This window comes from Struthio camelus, chromosome 3 (genome assembly GCF_040807025.1).
Source record: "Struthio camelus isolate bStrCam1 chromosome 3, bStrCam1.hap1, whole genome shotgun sequence".
In the NCBI taxonomy this organism is placed as follows: Eukaryota; Metazoa; Chordata; class Aves; order Struthioniformes; family Struthionidae; genus Struthio; species Struthio camelus.
Genome location: NC_090944.1, coordinates 91,067,975 through 91,088,798, shown reverse-complemented (window position 1 = coordinate 91,088,798; position 20,824 = coordinate 91,067,975). Strand labels below are relative to the sequence as shown.

The 20,824-nt window shown below is 45.8% G+C and overlaps 1 protein-coding gene and 1 long non-coding RNA gene across 3 annotated transcripts in view; one reads left to right on the top strand and one right to left on the bottom strand.

The window, feature by feature from the left end:
• The window catches only part of EGLN1 (egl-9 family hypoxia inducible factor 1), a 36,512-nt gene extending 20,277 nt beyond the window's left edge, over positions 1-16,235 (bottom strand). Inside the window, exon 1 of the mRNA XM_009681126.2 lies at positions 15,100-16,235. Coding sequence (XP_009679421.2) covers positions 15,100-16,089 — 990 coding nt within the window. The 5' untranslated portion in view covers positions 16,090-16,235. The remainder of the gene's footprint in view (positions 1-15,099) is intronic.
• A 465-nt stretch (positions 16,236-16,700) lies between these two features.
• Positions 16,701-20,017, top strand: LOC104147740 (uncharacterized). 2 transcript variants are annotated; one of them, XR_011140298.1, is made up of 2 exons: positions 16,701-18,858; positions 19,242-20,017. It is a non-coding gene; the product is annotated as an uncharacterized lncRNA (long non-coding RNA). The 2 variants fall into 2 exon arrangements; XR_011140297.1 differs by having other exon boundaries at positions 19,081-20,017.
• Positions 20,018-20,824: the final 807 nt, after the last annotated feature.

The following is a 20,824-nucleotide window of genomic DNA, read 5'->3' as shown; positions in this document are numbered from 1 at the left end:
ATGAAATCAAGTTGCAAGCACTAACAACCGAGATACCCTGCAAGGCCTCAGCTGTAATCGCTTTCTTTTCTGCGTCCTCCTGCCCCTTCATCAACTGCACTGCAAAACATTGCAAGTATAGGAGGTTACTACCAGCACACTGAGTTGCAACTAAAAATAGATAAAAAGCCACCACTAAACGTAGAGCACAGGTACTATTGCACTCATATCCACTCATCGCCTTCGGAAAGCTACTCATGTGATTTGACTTGCAGATAAAAAGTTCACATAGAGTGGCCTTGCAAAAAGCTAACTAGGAAGAAAAATCAATTCAAGCTACAGGCGCTGTGAACAGGGGGTAACGGCAGCATTCCACACAAAACTCTTCCATTAGCTGTAGCTGGAATGGATTTATTTACCATTTTAAATTACTTTTTGCTAGCGGAGAAAAACATAGAATTATTATAGCTACATACAGCTCTAATGTATTTAGTTTACATTTAACTATAAATTCCTCAGGGAAGGCACTGTTCATATATCACTTATTTATTCGAGTAAATCGGAAATCAAACCGACAGGCAAGAACACATACTACTACTACTACCACCCAGTGACTTGAAAACATTTTACAACTAAATTCCCAAATAGGAAAACAGCCCAGGCCAGGGTGACACGAGCCAGCACCATGCCCTGGCAGCGGAGGTGGCCAGCAGCACCCCAGGCTGCATTTCCAGGAGCACAGCCCATTGACTGGGGGACAGGATGATCCCCCCGACACTCAGCACCTGCTAAACCCCAGGCAACACCATCATGGTATTTCTCCTTCTCAGGTGCAGGACTTTGCATCTGACCTTCACAAGGTTTCTGTTAGCCCATTCCTGCAGCCTGCCTGAACAGCAGCCCTACCCTCAAGCATAGTGCCTGGTCCCCCCCCTCCCCCCCCCCAAGTTGGCACGCACAAGAGCCCTAAACTGCCAGTATAAACAGTATCTTGTATTTTATTTCCAGGATTAATACGAACAATTCTATGCGATTATTGGCAAGACTACTGACAGTTATTTCAGAAAACAAGAATTTTCTTCCATTTGTAAAGATAGCCTCAATGAAGGGCTCCAAAGCCAAGACGACGTATCCTTGCAAAATAAGGATTTAAAAAAAAAAAAAAAAAAGAAAGATTTGTCAAAGGGAAAAATCTCAAAGGGACTGTATCTTCCTATCATAGGCAAAGTCTGTTCCCTACCGAGTCCCTGGAGAATTCCATTACTTCCTCTTGAAAGCTGTACCCAAACTTTGGGTGGGGGTGGGAGGGGGGGCTGGAATATTCACTCTCATTCAGAGGGAATTTTTCTCCGGAGTTTTACTATGGAGCTATTATTAGTTGAACTGTAGAACCTTAAGCCTCAACGGTGAAGGGCCATTTGTTACTAGCCTTTGTCTTTTAATGGGTGCAACTTCAAAGTAGCAGGATATATGTTTAGAAAATGCAACACGCACAGTAAAAAATAAACACCCAAAACACCTCCTCTGCAACATTCATGCTGCCATATGAGAAGGTTAAACTGAAAATAAGGCTTGTTGATAGCATTTTCACTTACATTTCTTCTGCTGCAGGAGACCTTAATTCTCCATGTTTGCAAGGCTCTTTATACAGTTATAGGAGTCTATGGATAAAAATAAATATACATTTATCTTACTAATTCCTATATAACTTACAGTATAATTTTGGTGGAGCCTTTGGCTCACGGTAAGTTACCACTCCTGTTTTCTATTTTCTCTAAGGAAAATGACAAAGTCAGGACTCCAGTCTAGGAACTCCAGTGTTGTTCTTGAGCCTGTGCCAGGCGTTAGGAGCCCTTAGGGAGCTACTACATGTCATTTTCCCCCAGCTACAATGGGGATTTAATATAAACTTATTCTACACATTAAATCTAATACAAAATTAGAAATGTTGAAGCATAGAGCACTTTAAGCATGCTGTTTCTATAGGATCTTACTCCCAAGGCATTCTAAAGCACTGGAGTAGACAAAGGAAATGGCAATCTAATAGTAAATTGCAAGAGCAATTTCATGACAGGGAACTAACCTCCTTTTCAGTGAAAAATGACAGCTACCAACACGATCCCCACAAGACTGGTAATTTTCAAAATAATCATATACATATATACATAACCTGAGGAAAGGGGGTGAGCAGTAGAGTGACAATGCTTCCATGCAATACAGAATTATTTTGCATAACCCATTCTACCACTGACTATAGAAAAGCGCACAGAAAGGTAAAATTGATACCAAGCGCTTGGACAAGAAAAAGGTACGCCAAGTTTAATAAGTGCAAAGGAGTGCTGTCCAGGGGAAAAAAAATATATATATATACACACACACACACTCCTTATAAACATACAGTGATGGGCTCTAAACTGGCTACCATCACTTTAGGACAAACTCTGCAGTAAATACAGGCAGTTCTCAGCACAGCACCTCAGCACAGCAGCAGAGGCAAATAGTGTTAGAAATCATTAGACAAAGAGAAGCAACATGAACAAAATACACCAATATGCCAGCACACAAATCTATGATGTACCTGTGTATTAAGACTGCAATTCTGGTTGCCTTATTTTAAAGGGGCAAAACCAGGGAAAAAAAAATGCATAAAAGAGCAACAGGGGCGACCAGAAGCATGGAGCGGTCCCCATCTGAACAAAGACCAGAAAGACTAGGACTCCTCAGTTTAAAAGAGAAAAGCAGTCAGCTGAAAAACATAAGGAAGAAAATGACAGACTTTTAAAATCATAAAAGGTATAACTACTAGGAAAATACTTTTACTTTACAGCACAAGAACTAAAAGGGATTAAAATCATCAGGCAGTAGGTTTTAAACAAAAGGAAGTTCTTTTTCTACCTAATCAAACTGCGGGACTCATTGTTACAGGATGCTGCAGAGGCCAAAAGTACAAACGGCTTTTAAAACAAGATTACATAAGTTAATGGCAAATATGTCCATGCGTGGCTATTAAGAACTGTGGCCAAGATACAAGCTCTGGCTCAGAAAGCTTCTGAACTGCTGGGAGCTGGAAGGCATACACAGGTACATCATTTTATATACGTTTCAAAACTTCATATTTACACCGATTGTTTACAATAAATACAAAGTGGTATAATCATAGATGACTAATACCTACAGGAGGATGAGATGTTTGATAAGGAAGAACTCTAATCCAGCAAACAAATTGCTAGAATCTGAAACGAGATTATTCAGAATGCTAAAACTGTTCAAATTTTCCACTATCATTTGAACAATTTAACAATGGCTGTCTTACAGTTTGTTCCATCAGATTTCTTTTTTTTTTTTTTTTTTTTTTAAAAAAACCAGCAAGATTGGATATTCTTCTAAAATACATAGCTCTGACTCGCATCTAGCTTATACAGACGGTCACTTTAGATGAGCACAACTCCATCTGGCTTCAATTTATGACTAGATAGAGGGCATGGATGGTCAACTGGCATCTCATGAGGCACGTGCAGCTCTTATCTTTCAAATGCAGTCCTTGCAGAGGATAGCCTATTGATAGGGTGCCTGCTACTGCTGAATACCTGACGGAAAGAAATAACGGAGGAAAACCTAGTCATCTGCAACCATCGCAGGCCAGTGAGCGCTGACTGGCAGGGCTGCCCGCCTCTCGCGGCTTCTGCTCCTTCTCTGTGTAGTCAATAGATAAAGGCTCCACCAGCACACATCAAGATCAGCAAGGGATCCCAGACAGGAAGAAAGTGAGCAAGAGGAGCAGGGCTGACAAGTGCCTATGGGTAGTACAGAGAAAAGGAAAGAAATGGCTAAAATTTAAAAGGGAGGGAGGGAGGGGGAGAGGAAAGACTGTAACTTGAGAGCAGCAATTCTTTGATTTATACAACAGCCTGACAGAATATATGATCCCGCCTCTTACCTGTGCCTTCCCTACATTTCTGTGAAAGGGTAACTACTCTCAATGTTAAGTTGATGGCGTTTTTCTTAGAACTGAAATATACTGAAAATAAATGTGTCCAGATGTTTGATGCAAGATTACGGCGTAACACAAAGTAAAAATATGGGAAATATTTCAGTAAAGCACTTCTGGATAGCTTGTGGTTTTGAAACAACACATTTCATTTTTCTGCCTCTCTAGATGAAAAAGTATGGCCATCCCTGGTGCAGCATGTCCTCTCACAATAAAAAAGGTCCCAAAAGCATATCTAAGCATTAGAATACTTTTAAACGGACAGTATGAGCCTCTCCTAAATAACTGATTTTAACTTCCTTAAACATGTGGTTAAACCAGTCTGGTGGAGTGTACACATACTGTAAATCAGAAGCTATTCTAGGACTGCACAATGGGCATATATACACAGATGAACTGTAAAATAGGTAACATCGGAAAAAATAGCGAAGAGGCGGCAGCAGAGACTATATAGCATAAGTTACCATCTACATAACTAAATCCAAGTCAGCAATATTTTAGACTGATGGGTTAATTATGTATCCAACAACAGCGTTCCGTTAAGAAGCAGATGACTGCTAGTAAGAAGACAGACTTCTTGTCACTTCACTCTAGCAGAGATGGAGTGAGCAGAAGTTACTGACTGTGCCATTGCTGGGAAAAAAAAAAAAAAAACTATTCCCACCAACTTCAAAAATTGACTCATTTTTAATCTGTGCCACTACAAACAGCAGTATTCACTTTTCACAAAGCCACAGAGTAGTTGAGGTGGGAAGGCACCTCTGGAGATGATCTGGTCCAACCCCCCTGCTCAGGCAGGGTCAGCTACAGCAGGTTGCCCAGGACCACGTCCCATCGGGTTCATGGAGACTCCATAACCTCCCTGGGCAGCCTGTTCCAGTGTCCGCCCACCATCACAGTAAAAAAGGTTTTTTCTTACGTTCAAGTAGAACTTCCTGTGTTTGAGTTTGTGCCCACTGCCTCTCCTGTTGTCACTAGGCACCACTGAGAAGAGTCTGGCTCCATCTTTTTTACTTCCCCCATCAGGTATTTACACGCATCAATCAGTTCCCCCCAAGCCTTCTCTTCTCCAGGCTAAACAATCCCAAGCCCGCACAGCATTTCCTTGTACGGCTTGAAAAAGTGAATCCGCTTTTATGAAGAGTGCTTCTGACTGGCTGATGCTTTATCACATATGGGCTAAAGGAGACAAAAAATAAGGTTAAGCCACACGTTAAGTACGATTAGCCAACATCTATTTCACTGGGCATCATGTCATATGCCAGCTGAAACTGAGCAAGTTCAAGATGCCCTTATCAACCGCCCCCAGTTTCCTTTCTCACAGCGGCGAGGCTGCGTGCCAGCTGCTTTAACAACAATGGAACAACGAACTGAAACCAGAAGGGCCTCATGTTGCTCATATACAGCAGAAGCTGTTTGCAGAGCCTGACTGCCACGGTGAACGCTGGCTGAACAGATGTTTGAACAGGACATTGAGCAGCAACAAGAAAAATATATTATTAACCAACTGTAAACTGCTCTGAAAAAAAAATAAAGAAATCTTTCATGTGCTACATCCCTGGGCTTTTTCAGAGTGCAGAGTTACGTGGGAGCCTTTAGCATATGAGGATTTCCGTCCCAAAATGAGTCTGCACCACGGTTTTGATCTACAGCAATTTATACTTCACACTGTCACATCAGGTTATTCTATTACTGAAAAATTACAGTTTAATTTAACTAGTAACTTCCAGGCTGATCTAGCTACATTATCTGCAGCTTTCTGAACTACGTAAGCATGAAGATAACAGACCTTGGCTCACCAAAAAGGCAACGAGTCCCAGGAAGGGTATGCCCAGGAGAGAAGCCTCCATCCTCTGCTGCTTCACCAAGAATTTTGAGCTACCAGCAGAACTAAGCGAGGAGAACTGACAACGCAAGTTGCTCCTCTACATAGGTTTAAATACCTTTATTTAAAAAATAGTACACAAAACACCCTCACGCTTTCAGCTAGTTAACTGCATTTTAATAAACTTCTTACAGTTATTTGATGCTCAGCTCACCGATTCCTCCACCCTGTTACGAGCAAAAGAGAACAGCTTCCTGAAATCACTCACTGCATTCACCTTCACGTCCCTTCTCAACATAACGCCCGTCTTAGCTGAAACAAGGCAAGGCAGTTACAGACCCTGCCCTCACAGACAGCCTGCCAGAGCCACACAACATTTCCTCAAAATTCAAGCAACTTGTAGAGACCAGAAAGTCTTTAGGGTCAAATAGTGTGGTCCAAATTGACTAGACCCTAAATTAATGCATGAAGTAAATTCTCAGGTATAAAATAGTCTTTTTGGTTAGGCCTCATTAACTAGCCTACCGGTATGACCTTCATGTACTTGTTAGAACGCTATGCATACTATATATTTTATATATAAATAAAACTGCCCTAAATTCACACACAATGCCCATATAGACATACAGACACATACTTTTCTACACAATTCCTATTTATAACATTACATGCTAACAAAAATACTCCTGAGTATTTTAAGTTAAATACCAAAGAGCAAGCAAGCCTTCAACTGCAAGTAGCTGTTACGTGCATAAAAGCATTGCTCTATTTTTGACAGACACTGTCCTGGAACAGCGAGTGAATTAGCTTTCAACCCAAAGCTTGTGACTGCAGCTTACCAACTAATTCTGGCACAAGCTAGCACTGAAAATATGTCCCATCAACTATCATTAACCAGTAACCCTCAGAAACTGGAAGGTAGTTTAGACAGACTTAACGAGTGCTAGAGGACTTTTTCAAATGGCCACAAAGACCAGTATTAGTTCTCCTCTGGAATGGTGCAAGTAGTAAGTCATAAATGTGAAAGACACCGAGGGTATCATAAATAACGATTACTCTATTTAGTGGTAGCTGGAAAGTCAAATAACTTTACTGTCCTGCTCACTGCACATATTACTTTTACTATATCATTTCATTAGTGCAGTTATGAAAAATCATTTCATTAGTATGTTTTTTCATAACTGCACTAATGATCAAGAACCTCAGACTGACTCTTAAAGTTACTTCCAAAAAAAGTTTGCACAGTCCTTGGAATTGGCAATAGCTACTCACTTACGGTACAATAACAAAATAAAACAGCACAAGAGACAAGAAGCCCCAGGAGCATCACAGTGAAGGATTAACTAACCAATCCACTCCCAACAGTCCAAAAAGGAACTATTTTGAATTGAAAACAAAACTCTGACTTAGTACAAGAGCTCTCTGAGTAGTCTACGGAAAACCCATTGGGCCAGTTGTTAGATAGGCAAAAATAAACTATTTGCTCTATATAGAGTATTTGTTTCCCTTTATAAAACACCTTTCCTTTCTATTACAGCAACAAGCACTCAGTTAAGCTGCAAGGCTGGACATACTCAGTAAAGGGCAACATGGTGGCAGCTAGACAGACAGTGTTTTGCAGAATCCCAACAGCAACCTAGCCTATATGAAGCCAAAAGCTGTCCAGACTAACCAGGACACAGTCTAAGCTCTAGAACTTATTACAAACATTCACGTTTACCTGTATTCATAAAAAGAACAATATGCTATAGATTTCTCTGCAGGAAACAGTGGGTAAACCACTCAGAAGTTACACATGACCTAGAAAAAGGGAAAACATCTCAAACACCCAACCAAGACTCCTGAAACAACTAACCTAGGGACGAGGGCAGAAGTACTGATCAGACACTCCTGAGACTTGGCAGGACATCATTTTCAAAGAATTTTTGTCTAGGAGGCCACAGACAAGGGAAGACAGCTCTTCCTCTCAAGCTGTAAAGCTACAATGAGGAGTGTCCCGCTTGATTTGTGGGCAGCATTGAATTGAGCCCATTGTGCCCAGGACAGACAGCACAGCACGTCAGCAACGCTGTCAGAAAACACTCATACCACCAACAGGAAATAATGAGATTAACGACCCACAGTGTACTGAAACCACTGACGTGCATGAACAACAAGACAAAGTTTCTCTGAAACAGCAACAGCTCAAAAATTAACTGCAGTTGCACAGTCAAAAATGACTGGAAGAAAAGCAAGCAGCAGAAAAGCAACACTTCAGAGAGCTATCCTAATGCACCAGGGAATAGAGAGGAAACGGGACAAGAAAATGAAACAGTACAGAAATTGTCCACTTGGAGCAAGCCTTTGAAGCGGAAGCGAGGAGCTAGACCTGGCGCAAGGGGCCGCGGCTGAGCCGGGACTGTCCTTACCAACGGCAGTCAGCAACGAACCGAAACAGACTGCAGCACAACGCTGCTCGCGGAAGGATGCCAGGCCAGCTCTATCTTGAGACAGGGAAATAAAGAGGTTTTTTTTGGCACTAACGGGAACTCTAGACTAACTGACAGGGCCCAGATTAAACATAAGAAATCTAGCTAACAGGCTTGTTTGTTTTGAGGGGGTTTTGGGGGGCGGGGGGAACAGATGTGAGAATAAAAAAGTCATTTTTCATTTGGAAAATAGTAATTTTTGCCTTATGTATGCTACATGTGGGTAGACAAGGACAACTTTCATAGAAAACAGTCACAAGGAAGAGTTCCGAAGGACAGAAAAATACATTTTTTAAGGCAAAAAAAAAAAAAAATCAAGTCTCATGCTAAACATGGACAAGCAGAGAAAAGAAAGCTTAAGGAGGAAAAAAATTAAATAGCAAGCAAAGATTTGTTAAAACGTACTAAAATTTTCATTGGCAAGTTTTGAGATAACCAGTCCCTAAGCATTCAATTAAGGCTGTAGTTTGGCAAACACTTTAAGCTGGCATAAATTTGCGCTGCTGCTGAAAGAAAAGTCTCACCATCTGCCATTGCCCTGTGCCAGCACAAACATCCAACAGAGAACCAGGAGCACTTCTTTTGCCAGTTTATTTTTTCAGATGGATCAGTTCCCCAATCCAGTTCACAGGATGGCCATGCAAATACTTGTGCTGGCAAAGAAGAGTTGCTACTTCTTCAGCAGTGCCAGCCTAAAGTGTTCATTGAACTATAGCCTAAGATACAGGGATATGGAAAAGTTAATAGCAGTTAATAGCAATAGCAGACAGTCCTCCCCAGCCTCAGACACATTATATCCATGCCACACCTCAAAGTTGCAATCAACATACTACAATGTGCAGATGCAGAGGGCTTTTTGTTTTTTTAAGTTAAAGTATGACACTAACTTCAGGATAACAAGCCATCACAGTACGCATGTACGACAAGCGTACTCATACACATACCTATTCCTGGAGACCAATCCAATCCTCAGCACAACTGATATTACTAATATAATGGACCTTGCTATCAAAGTCTCTTATTATCAGTTAACAGGGACTAAAACTGAGGTCTTCTGAATGACCCCACTAACACAGCTACCTCTCAGGAGCTAACAATATATCTTTGCAATTATTTTAGTGTGAGAACATGCCAGGACTTCAGAGAAAGATCCAAGTTTTAACTTTCAGTGGCCATAAACGAAGATCCTTTCCAGACTTTATGCTTCTCAATCAAAAGGTACTTTCAGAAACAACAGATTGGCTTCCAATCATCTGCTGTTTGGGACCAAAAACACTTGTACATGAGGAATAATAAATGAAACTATACTCATAACATTTCAGAGCTCTACCTCAACAAGAAAAATAAATAAGAAGAATAAAAAAAAAAAAACCACTGTGGACCATTCCAAGAATCCACGAATCACTGAACCACACGCTCCTCTAGACCAAAATGCCATCTCCGCCAGAACGAACCACCACCGTTAGAAAAGGAATCAATAAGCACAGGCGTTCGTAACATTCAATCAGGTTCAAGCAATTCAAGCAAATATAGATTGAGAAAGACCTAGCTGCTCTCTTCCACAGATCAAGGCAAATTCGAACCCATACAGTCAGCCACTATGAAGCCTGAGCACTCTGTGCTCACTTTCCCTCTACCGGCACTCCACTTGCGTCATCAGCTTTCAAAACTTACTTGGTCACTGTCATTCACTCAAGTCAGTCATTCACTACCTTTCCTTGTCATCTGCTTTATTATTGCACGCATACTATTATATTTCACAGAATAAGATCTAGTGGAAAGAACATTTAGCAATCCCACCCCGGTTTCCTGTGCACTATTTTAAACAATACCTGCAAAACTCAGACATCTGTATTCTCTTCTCATGTTCTGCGCTGATGTTTCAGTGCCACACTAGCTGTTGACAGCTTCATTTGTATGAGCTGATTACTGCTTGTTAGTTATGTTTCTCTTTCCTTGGTAACGTTAATCCAACATGTTTATATGACAGCTGCTATACAAATAAATGGCTAGAGCAGAGAATCTCTTCTTCCCAGTTTCTAGAAAAGCTGACAGCAGGGTATGAGAAACTCGCTCACTGTTAGAAAAGTATTTTCTAAAGGAATATTACTAACTGTGAGAGAACCTAATTCAATAGGACACAGTCAGGCTAGTCCGGATCCAGAGCACCCTAGGTCTTCAGAAGACTCCTGGGCACTCTGCTATGCAGCACACTGAAAATCAACTGGCACCCAGGAAATCATAAGCAGCAGTGAAAATACTCAGAACCAGGTCAATATCTCTATTTTGAGGTGGGAAGGCAGGAAAAAAAGAGATGCACAATTAAGTAATTCAACAATATCAAGAAAAAAAGCGCAAGACCAGGCTTGCGCAACATGCCGCCTATAAAGCGGTCTAAGCCACTGGTGGCTGAGCAGCAGCGGCTGCCATTGGCATACTGGTAGGGACAGGAATGCTTATTCAAATTGAATAATTTGAGCTGTAGCTCTTATGTTGGATGTACACAGGAGTGGAAATGAAACAAAAACTCAAGAAATATAATAGGAACTGTCTATTCAATCTCCAGTCAATGAAAGGCCTAGGGTAGGGTGAGGAGAAGGGTGAGGGGAGTGGAAGCAGGAACAGCTGATAGATCAGACCCTGGTTTACACAGTGATTAGTAGGAAAACCCAGTTCATGACTGGGGTCTCCCAATATTACCACAATACCAGTGAAGAATGAAAGCTTCATATTTATGAAGCACTTGAAGTCTTGGATGAACAGCCATCCACAATAGAGGAAAGAGAAACCTAGCAAGAAATCACAATGCTGCCCCTCTCCCTTCCCAGCCTGAGTGGAGAAGGAAGAGGAAAAACCTTTTCACCTGGGCGAGATTCTGGAATATTTCATTCCCCAACTTTGATGAGCAGATTTATACCCCCGCTGGCTATCTGAGACAGGACAGGCAGGAAACAGAGATATGCATGTGTGCAAATGTGGGAACAGATAAGAGAAAGGAAAGAGAGAATTAATATTTTGGGAGGAGATGAAAGAAGACAAAAATCTAGAAAATAACAGGAAGTAGGAGAAAGACACTGGAGCTCACGTATACAAGTACGTGCCACGATCTGCTAGCAAAAAAGGAAGCACAGTCTGGAAAGAGAGAGACTAACAGAACAAAAGCAAGGAATGTAGCAAGTCAAGACTTTTAAGGTGAGTAAATAGCCAGCCATTGTGTTGTACTGGCTACTGTACTGCTGTATGCTCACATAAAAGGTAGTTGGCTAGTTTATACCCACTGCTATATAGGCACTTTTCAACCTGCAGAGTATTCTACTGATGAAGAGGCCTAAGCAAAGTCACATAAGTTCAACTGGATCAATTTAAGGTAGCCCCATCAGTCTAGACACCCTAACAGAGATTTTAAGATGTAAAACGCATAAAACAAACAAGAAACCCAAACCACTTACGGCCTGATTACAGCAGAGTTCTTTCCCTTTTTTTAAATATTTTTGTTGGGTTCGCTGTAGCGCGTTCTTAGAAAACAGGCTTTGTTTCTGAACGTTGTGCAAGGGCTGGCACTTTGTCATACAAGTCACAGGAGCTTTTATGGAATCTTTAACCTTTACAAGATCTAGTTCAAGCTCTGTAAACAAGCATATCCTATTAGAGGGAATGAATCATAAATAAATCCACTTCATAGCGTGCTCTAACTCCTACTCTCTTTCTGTGTTAAGTTTTCACAAATCTAGTGAAGAATAAAAATCAGACCAAAAAAATCCTTTAGAACTGAGAATGCAAAATCACCTCCTCCTAAAAGCTACGGCACTGCACCTTAAAATAAACAAACTTTTGATTTCTCAGTAAATGTCTTTGGGAGGATACGCAGACTCCCGACTGCACTGCCTCGTATTTCACCAGCGTGGCTATGTACCCCTCATTTAAATACACAGCCCAATTTTAATAGGTTCCCCTCTACACGAAGCAGCGCACCAAACTGCTGATGTTTGATACAGACGATAACCCATTATGCTGTGTAGCTAACATCGGTCATCTTCCAGATAAGGTCGGGGGATCCCCAAGGGCTGGAATTGTTTCGTTGGTTCAAATGGTTGAGAATTACAAACCCCATCAGTGACGGGGCATATTGGTTTATTCAGCACCTTCAGTAAAACATTACACTAAATCCTCCACGCACAAACTCTGCAGACCACAGTACCGCAATATGAACGTACAGGAGTAGTAGAATTATTTGGTAAGAGCTTAGTTTGTCAGGTGAAAACATGTTCTGCATTTTCATGCATTTTTGTTCTGTTACTTGAAATGCAGCCAGTAAGAATGAACAGGTACCACGCACAGACTGTTCCCTCTAAAAAATAAGAAGTCTTTGCTGTGAATTGCAGAACCAACGTAGCAATAACGATCTGAAAATGGACTGTATTTGACCAATTAAGTGAACCAAGCAACTGTCACCATGCAAACTGAGCTAACGGAAAAGCCACAGAGTAACACCTACTGTGGATACTGCGGTATCTCCATTGCCTACCCCTCTATACAGCCAAGAATGGAAAAGACACCGGGATTCCTACCATAAGGCAAACATACCTAGATTCAGAAAAAGCAGGCGCAAGAAGTGAAGAAGAAATGACTTTAGAAAAACCAAGAGATGCTTCCATGTACGTTTTACATCTTCTCTTCCCCCTAGCCCTCTGGCCAAACTGCCAGGAGCTCAGAAGGGATATGTGTCAAAAGCACCTGCTGCTGGACTGCTTCCCCAGCCACAGCCTTTGGATGCTATTTACTGCGATATTAATGGCAGAAGAAAACGTATAACTCTTCACGAACGTAAAAGACGACTGCAGGTGGAAGTCATCACATCACTCCTGCCCCTGCTGCCTTTAAGAATAAGCATTCTCAAACGAGCACTGAAGCAGGTATTTCAACAGCTGAAACTCTTCTACGGACTTGCTACACTCTTCTCACCAACTGTTTTCCTTCATTTGACCCATGGGTGAGCTCCTGAAAGTTACTGACAGCTTTCATGCTGCTCTTGCTGAAGCCCTTTAGAAAATGAGAGCTTTACTGCAACTCTTCCAACACTGACTTCTGCTGGGAGACATGCAGGAGGAAAATGAGAAGACAGAAAGCAACGCGTTTCTGTGTCACCAAGGAGTAAAGGAGAGCACCTATCCCGATACCTGAAATACACAGGCATTTCAGCAGTGACTGAAAGCTTGGAGGGCTCAACAGTCTTCATCACTTTACTGTCACTACAGAAAAACGTGCAGCTAGCTGTACAATGGGATTCTCCTCTATCCACATACATTCTTTCAAAATTAGCAAAGTACTAGTTACTACTTATAAACATAAGATGCAATGGTTCAGGAATCCCACTTACAATTCCAAAAGCTCTTTTCTAAAGCCCGGGCACGCATTACTGACAGAAGTCCACCACCACCACACATGAAGTCAGAAGCAGTAGTCCCTTTTACTGCATAAAACTGAAATCCAGCAAAGGCACAGATTTTTAGAGTGCAAGTACTAGCACCTCAAAGAGATTTAAATCTGTTTGAAAGATAAATTGGCTTAGAAAAATCCAAGCTAGCAGGGATACAGAAGAAATCCAGATTACGTTCCAGTTAAACTTCTGACATGGTATTCGTTCTGCTAAAGGTACACAAAGACCACAGTTCAAAAAAAATAAGAATTCCCACCCACTTTTCTTCATCACAAGAGTTGAAATTTACTGTGCCCGAAACAAATCCAAGGCTGTTTTTTGCCTTCCAGTTTCTCCCCTCCTCCTCCTCACCGCTTCCTACCAGCTGAGATTCTGCAGCTGCAGCAACAACAGTCTATCTGTGACAGACGGTACGACTACATGATAGGATGGTTCTTAGCAATTCACTAGCTTCCTTATATTTTAATAGGAGGTAGCAAATTGTGAAGGAGCTTCCCCCCACCACCACTTTTTAAATCTGAAAAGATACTAATGAATATTCATTACTAGTCCTTTAGTAAGGGTGTGAGTTTTATTTTAAGGACTTGAAGAGAATTGCAAATTAGGCTACTACAATGGGAAATTTTGACTCAGTCCTGTGAGCCAAAAATGCAGTTTAAGAGAAAAATAAGACTTTCACAGAAAAAAAAAAAAAAAAAAGACAGAAAAGCTGAATGGTAACCAAAAAAAAGTTTCTCCCAGCAGCTACACTGCTCCTCACCGGTCATGTTTTGCTGCACACTGTAAAACAGAGCTGCCAAAGGATCCTACTGTGGATCAACGAGTAACTTATTTAAAGGGTCATCACGGTGCAACTCACCCACCCAACCATGCAGGTCTTAAAACGCACCAGGCACACACGACATCCAAGTCCAGCACTTGGCAGCCTGCTTCCTGAGCCCCGTTTTTACTAGGGCCCAGCAATTTCACGCCGAGTAACGCAAAAAGCGCTGGCTAAGCGTGCAACGTGCAAGCACAGCTCAGGGCAACGCGGGCACCGAAGTTGCTTAGGGGAACGAGTGCTTTACGTCCAGCGACTAGCACACGCTCTTCCACGCTTTCGGGGGCCAACGAGGATATGACTTGCAGCCTTTTTTCGGAAGGCGAAGGGCCAACTCGCGTTTCAGTATCCACCGACTACGGCAGAGGCCTCCAGAGGGGTCCGAGCGAGAGGCGCTTCCCAGAGGGCAGAGCAGGAGCCACGCCGCCTCCGAGCCGGCCCTGCTCCCTCCCCCGGACGGACGGACGCAGACAGACAGACAGACACCCACGCACACCCGTGCGCGGCCGAGGAAGCGCCCGCTCCTCTCCCTCGCTCCCGCCTGCCCCCCCGGGGAAGGGGGTATGGGGGTCTAGCACTCACTTTCGTCCTGCCGTTGATTTTGTAGTTGCCCAGCTTGCCGTTGCAGTGGCGGATGAGATCGTCCATGCTGTTCATGAGGAGCCGGATGGTCTGGCAGCCGGGCTCCTTGCCCTCCACCCAGGTGATCTTGTCGCCGCGGATGTCCTTGGAGGAGTCGCTCTTCTGGCTGACGAGCTGCCCGTCGGTGAAGCGGCCGGTGTGGTGGAGGGCGCGCACCTCCTGCGCGATGAGCCCGCCCAGCTCCTTGCCGAGGAAGTCGTCCACCACGCAGATGCCGTGCTTGTTCATGCAGGGCACGATGTACTCCAGCGCCAGCCGCTGCGGCACCAGCGACTTCGTCTGCCCGTTGGGGCGCAGCGCGGCCCCGCCGGGCCCCGCCTGCACGCCGCCCGGGTACAGGTCGGACTTGTCCCGGTACAGCAGCGCCGCCTCCCCGGCCGGCGCCGCGCTCGGCACCGGGGCCGCCGCCTCCGCCTCCGCCGGCCCGCTGGCGGCCGCCGCCGCCGCGACGTGGTTGTTAGTCAGCGGGGCCGCCGCCGCCGCCACCGCCGCCGCCTTGCCGGGGGCCTCCGGCGGCGCGGCCTCGCCTGCCGCGGCCCCGGCCCCGACGGCGGCGGCTCCGCCGGCGCGGCCGCCGCCGCCCCCCGCCGCGGCGGCGGCGGCCCCGGCGCTGCGGGCACGGGGCGGCGGAGGGTGGCCGCCGCGGGGCTCGGCAGCGCCCCCTGCCGCGGCCGCCGCCGCCGTGGCCGCCGCGCCGGGGCCGCCGCCGCCGCGGCAGATGAGCTTGTGCTTCTTCCAGTCCTGGCGCTGGTGCTCCTTGCTGCAGTAGAAGGAGCTGCGGCACCGCCCGCACCGCAGCAGGTTCTCCATCTTCCCGCACAGCTCGCAGTACTGCCGGTCCCGCTCGCTGCTGCCGCCGCTCCCGCCGCCGCCGCTCCCGCCGCCGCCGCCGCCGCCCTGGCCGGCCCCGCCGCCGCTGTCATTCGCCATGGCGCTGGTGGTGCCGCCGCGGCCCCGCCGCCGCCGCCGCCGAGGGGTTATGTAAGGAGGCGGGCGGGAGCGGCGCTGAGGCGGCCCCCGCCCGGCCGCGCTGGGAGGGGAGCGCTCACTGCATCATGGCCGCCCGCGCTGCCGCCGCCGCTGTCGCTGCTGCCTCTGCGGCGTCCGCCTGCCGCGGCCTCCTCGGGGGCGGCCGGGCGCGGGGCTGCCGCGGCGGCCCGCGCCGCCCTCCCTGCGCCGCTGGCGCCGCTAGCGCCGCCTCATCGCCGCCCCACGCGCGGCGGCGCGGCCCAGGGCCAGAGCGGCGGCGGCGGGGAGCCCGGTGGCGCCGTGCGGGGGGCCGCGCTGCCTCGCCGCCAGCCTCTCCTTGGTGGTGCGCGGCGCGGCGCGGCCGCCGCCTTCCCCGCCGCCGCGGCCGCCGCCTGTGTCGCGGCGAGGAGGAGGCGCCACTCTCGCCGCCCGCTTTGCACGTACGCCACTTCCAGCCCGCCAGCGCCGCCGGCGCGTCAGGCGGGCGGGGCCGCGCCGGGGGGCGGGGCCGGGGCGGGGCCGCGGGGTCCTGCCGCCCGCTCGGCCCCTGCGCCGCCGCCGCCCTCGCCCTCCCTCCCTCCCTGCCGGCGGGACCGTTGTGCCGGTCGCCGTGCGGCGGGGCAGCGGGGTGGGAGCGGGGCGCCCCGCCTGAGTGACAGGGAGGGGGAAGGAGCGGGGCGGCGGCGCCCGGTCAGGTTTTGTCGCTTCTGCAGGCCCCCCCAAGAGGGCGGCGGGGTCGGCGGCAGGCGAGCGGCGCCCGCGGCCGCAATAAAATAAATGCCGTGTGAGTTGTGCTCGGCCTGGCGGCCTGCGAGCGTGGGCTGGGGCCCGGCAGCGTTAAAAACAAACAGACAAACCAAAAAAAAAAAAAAAAGACGACCAAAAAAAAAAAAACCCCCGCGGAAAGCAGGAAGGAGGAGCAGGTGATGTGACCGCTGCAGCCGCAAGAAGCGCGGAGTTAGGGCCGGTGCCGCGGCGAATGTGACAAAGGCCCTGACAGGAAAAAGGAAACGGGTTTGGCAGAGCGGAGAGGAGCCTCTAGAGAGCGGAGGAGGAGGAGAGGGGAGCGGAGGGGCCAGCCGAGGAAAGGAGGTCCGGTCGCAACAGCGTCGGCTCTCCGAAGTAACCCAAGGACCGGGGCTCCTCTGAGGTGACGTGCGAGCCCCGGTCCCTGCAGCTTAACCATAGCTTTGCTTCCTTGCGGTGGGGGTGAAGGTAGCGTACGCTGCAGTTTCCTGCAATGAAGTCCAGCCGTGGGCGACTCCGCGCTTCAGGGCCTCGTGGCCAGCTGGAATAACCGTCCCTGGCCGGCCGTGTCCACCCCCTCTAGGAGGCCACTGGTGAGCAGACCAGAAGCATTTGCTCCGTGGGCCGGGCTGGCTGGTGAGAGGCAGCGGCCCTCCGTTGGCATGTATCAGCTTTTGAGTTAAGGAATCCAAGAAGTGTCAAAGAAATGAGCCAATACACAGCTTTGGAGGTGGCCAAGTAGAATGAGTTGCCTGGCAGGTAACCCGAGATGAGTGGTACAGGCTTTCTACCCCTGCTCTGCCGCAGGCTTTCATGTGATTTGGGATGCATCAGTTCTTTGCCGCTATGGAAAAGGAACAGTGGCATTTTCACAGCTCACAAGATCCTGCAATGCCTAAGTTGTAATACACTTGTATTGTAGTAAGATGGCCTTACGTATGTAATTAAAATGGCCTGGTTCCTATCATCTCTCCCTACAGAATTAGATGTAAAATTAACTGACATAGTAATAGGACTTAGAGGGATGTTAGGCACTGTATGTACTACGTGAAGGATATAAAAGGAGAAACAAAGTGTGCCAAGGCTACAAATGCCTGTGGTACATGCACAGCAAATGAGAAGGAAAAACAGTGTGAACTATTAGAAAGGCAAAAGGAGAACTGAGAGGACAAGGTCGTGAAAGCCCAAAGGACCAGATCTCAAGGTGAAAGTGATCAGCAAGTTTCAAAGCTGATAAAAAGAGCTGAATTAACTGGAAAAGCTGGGAAAGGAAGGAGAAAGGGTGGCAGATTGATAATTTATTTGTTTATCGCCCTTAAATGAAGGAAGATATATTGTTAGAGGCAGAAGGAAGCGGGTTAAAAACCGAGTTTAAGACGCAGGCACAGCATAAAGCAGACAGATTATTAACCTAGGTTTAATGAGAGCCGCTCTTTAACTACAGGAATATGAGCTGTGTCAGAAATACTAGGCTAGACATTCCTCCTGCTTGCTTTAAAAATGAGAGTAATTCAGTTGAATTCCTTGGACAGGGAGCACTGTTAAACCAGGCTAAGTGAGAAGAGAGTCAAGCGTGTTCTTTTCAAATCCTTGAGAAATGCAGTAGAACAATGATGTTGTTCTGACAGAGAGGAACTGAAGAGTTAAAGACCTTTTGCCTTCGTTGCTTACTCCTTCAAGCAAACATACTGGAAATGACAGTCACGGACTGAAAACTCAATAGTCTGAGTATGAAACAAATAAAAACAAAAAACAAAAAAGGGCCAAGATACAAGCACGGTGTCTGGCTAAAACCTACTGATAGCCATTAATTCATGGACTAATTTGGCTTCAAGAGTCTTTTGTTCCTTCCCTGTCTTTCCCACAGGTTTTAGGGGATGCAGTTAAAGGTCTTGGTCTTAATTTTTACATTCACTAACGTGCAGAAATACTTCAAGTTGTCTCAACAAACTGTTCCCCAGTGTGATGAACAGAAATACTAAGGTTAGCAAAATCCATCTTCAGATATATGAAGCATTTGCCATATTTTATGAGTATGGCCCTTCAGCAGGGGCACAAAACAAATTAGTAAAGGTTCTTGTCCAGTAACAAAACTGAAGAAGTGTGTGTTTGGGGGGCGGGGGGGGTGGGGGGGAGGTAACTCTGGAAAACAATGTGTATTTATGTTGCAACAGTGGCTACAACATGCTAAAAATGTTTTCCAAGCATATAAAGGCTCTATTCATTGCCGAAGAGCCTGTTCCTTAAAAGACAGCATAAGGACAAAACATGAAGAAAAGAAACATACAGCATACAAAGCAAAATGCCCAACATGACGGTTGCCAAAAGTGAGGGGGAAGGAACTTCCTCCTCTTTCTTTTCTGCAGGTTACTCTTTGCTGCTCCTTGACCTGACGTTTCCAAGGTATCTTATTTCTTGTATGTGTCAGTGGATATTGGAAAAGAACTTGAGTGATGACTGGGTAGCAATGAGGTATATTGGTCTGCAGAGAATGCAAATAAAAAATCCATAAAGTAATACCAGTCATGAGGAGGATCTTATGGGATAAAATTAATGCAAGGTCATAACTTTTTATCACTGCTTAGATATGAATCTGATATGTTTATTAGAAATGCCTAAAAATAGGTTGGTCAATGGGTAACTTTTCTGCTTTCATTAAGCTGCAATAATAGGTGCGTTTATACCATGCTTTATATATTTTAAGCACTGCAGCAGCGTACTGCAGTGGTAAGGTTATATAAGCAACCAGAAATAATTTTTGAAGCCCAAAGAGAGGGGGGAAATGCAGAATAGCGAGATTAGAAAAATTTAATTCGCAGAACAAAATCAACTTGGAAATAAAGAGGTGGGTTTTTTTTAATCCCATCTTCAGATAGTTTTACTGTGAACAGGAAAAAGCATGTGGGACTCAAGGCTACTGTCAGAAAGGCACTTGGAAGGTACACAGATACTGCTGTGATTGACGATAGTGTAAGGACTCAGGCAAACAGGTGTGTGTCCATGACAAAGTCATGATTAAAATTCAGGACATCTGGGTTCATAGAATTTGCTGTTTTCCCCCAGGTCACTCCATCGTGTTCCTCAGCCTGACTGAAGAACTTGACCTGACTGGTCTTACTCCACTTAAACCATTATTCATTGATCTCAGCAGCGGCATTTTTCAAGCTTTTCATACTAGCAAGTGAACTGTAACAGGTTTGCAGCTTTTCCAAATAAAGCTGGGGATCTGTTTGTCTGAGCTGGATTCTCTGTTAAGCTCGCTTCCTTTCTAATCAGGACAAACTGTACAAAGTACATCCACAAGGCTATGCAAGTGCTCCTTTGTTGAATGCACACTCTTCTCCTGAGGTACTCAAAGGGTTAGCATAGTTTATTCCTCTCCCAAATACCTTCCCCCTCCCAACCTTATTTCTGCAAAGCTAGGAAAGGTTCATCCACCAGAGCAGGTGAGGAACACGTAAGGTTCTCTCTTAGCTGTGCTGGCAGTGACTGGCACAGAAGAGCACGCCGGGTCTCGTGCTGTGACTGCTCAGATAACTTCAAGTCACTTTGTGGCCAACACAAATTGAGGGATCTCAGCAGTTTTTAAGATCCAGGCTACAGCTCTCCAATACACAAAGAGCTTGAAACTCCACTATCGTTACAGACCCTTATGAAGTGGGTCCAGACTGCAACGCAACCCTTGGGACAACAGAGAATTGGGCTCAGAACCTTGAAGATAATCCACAATACCCTGGACCACATTCCACCCTGCTTATTCTTTTGTTTATGCCAACGTAGCGTTTCCCTGAAAGTTTTTGCTGAAATTAAAGTAACAAAATAATTTGGTTGTTTATCACTGAATATCATCATGTTGTAATGTTTAAAGGAAAAACCTTTCATTATAATCTCAGATTATAAGGGTTGGGCTAAATTATAAGGAGAAGTATTCTCAATTACTTTGTATAAA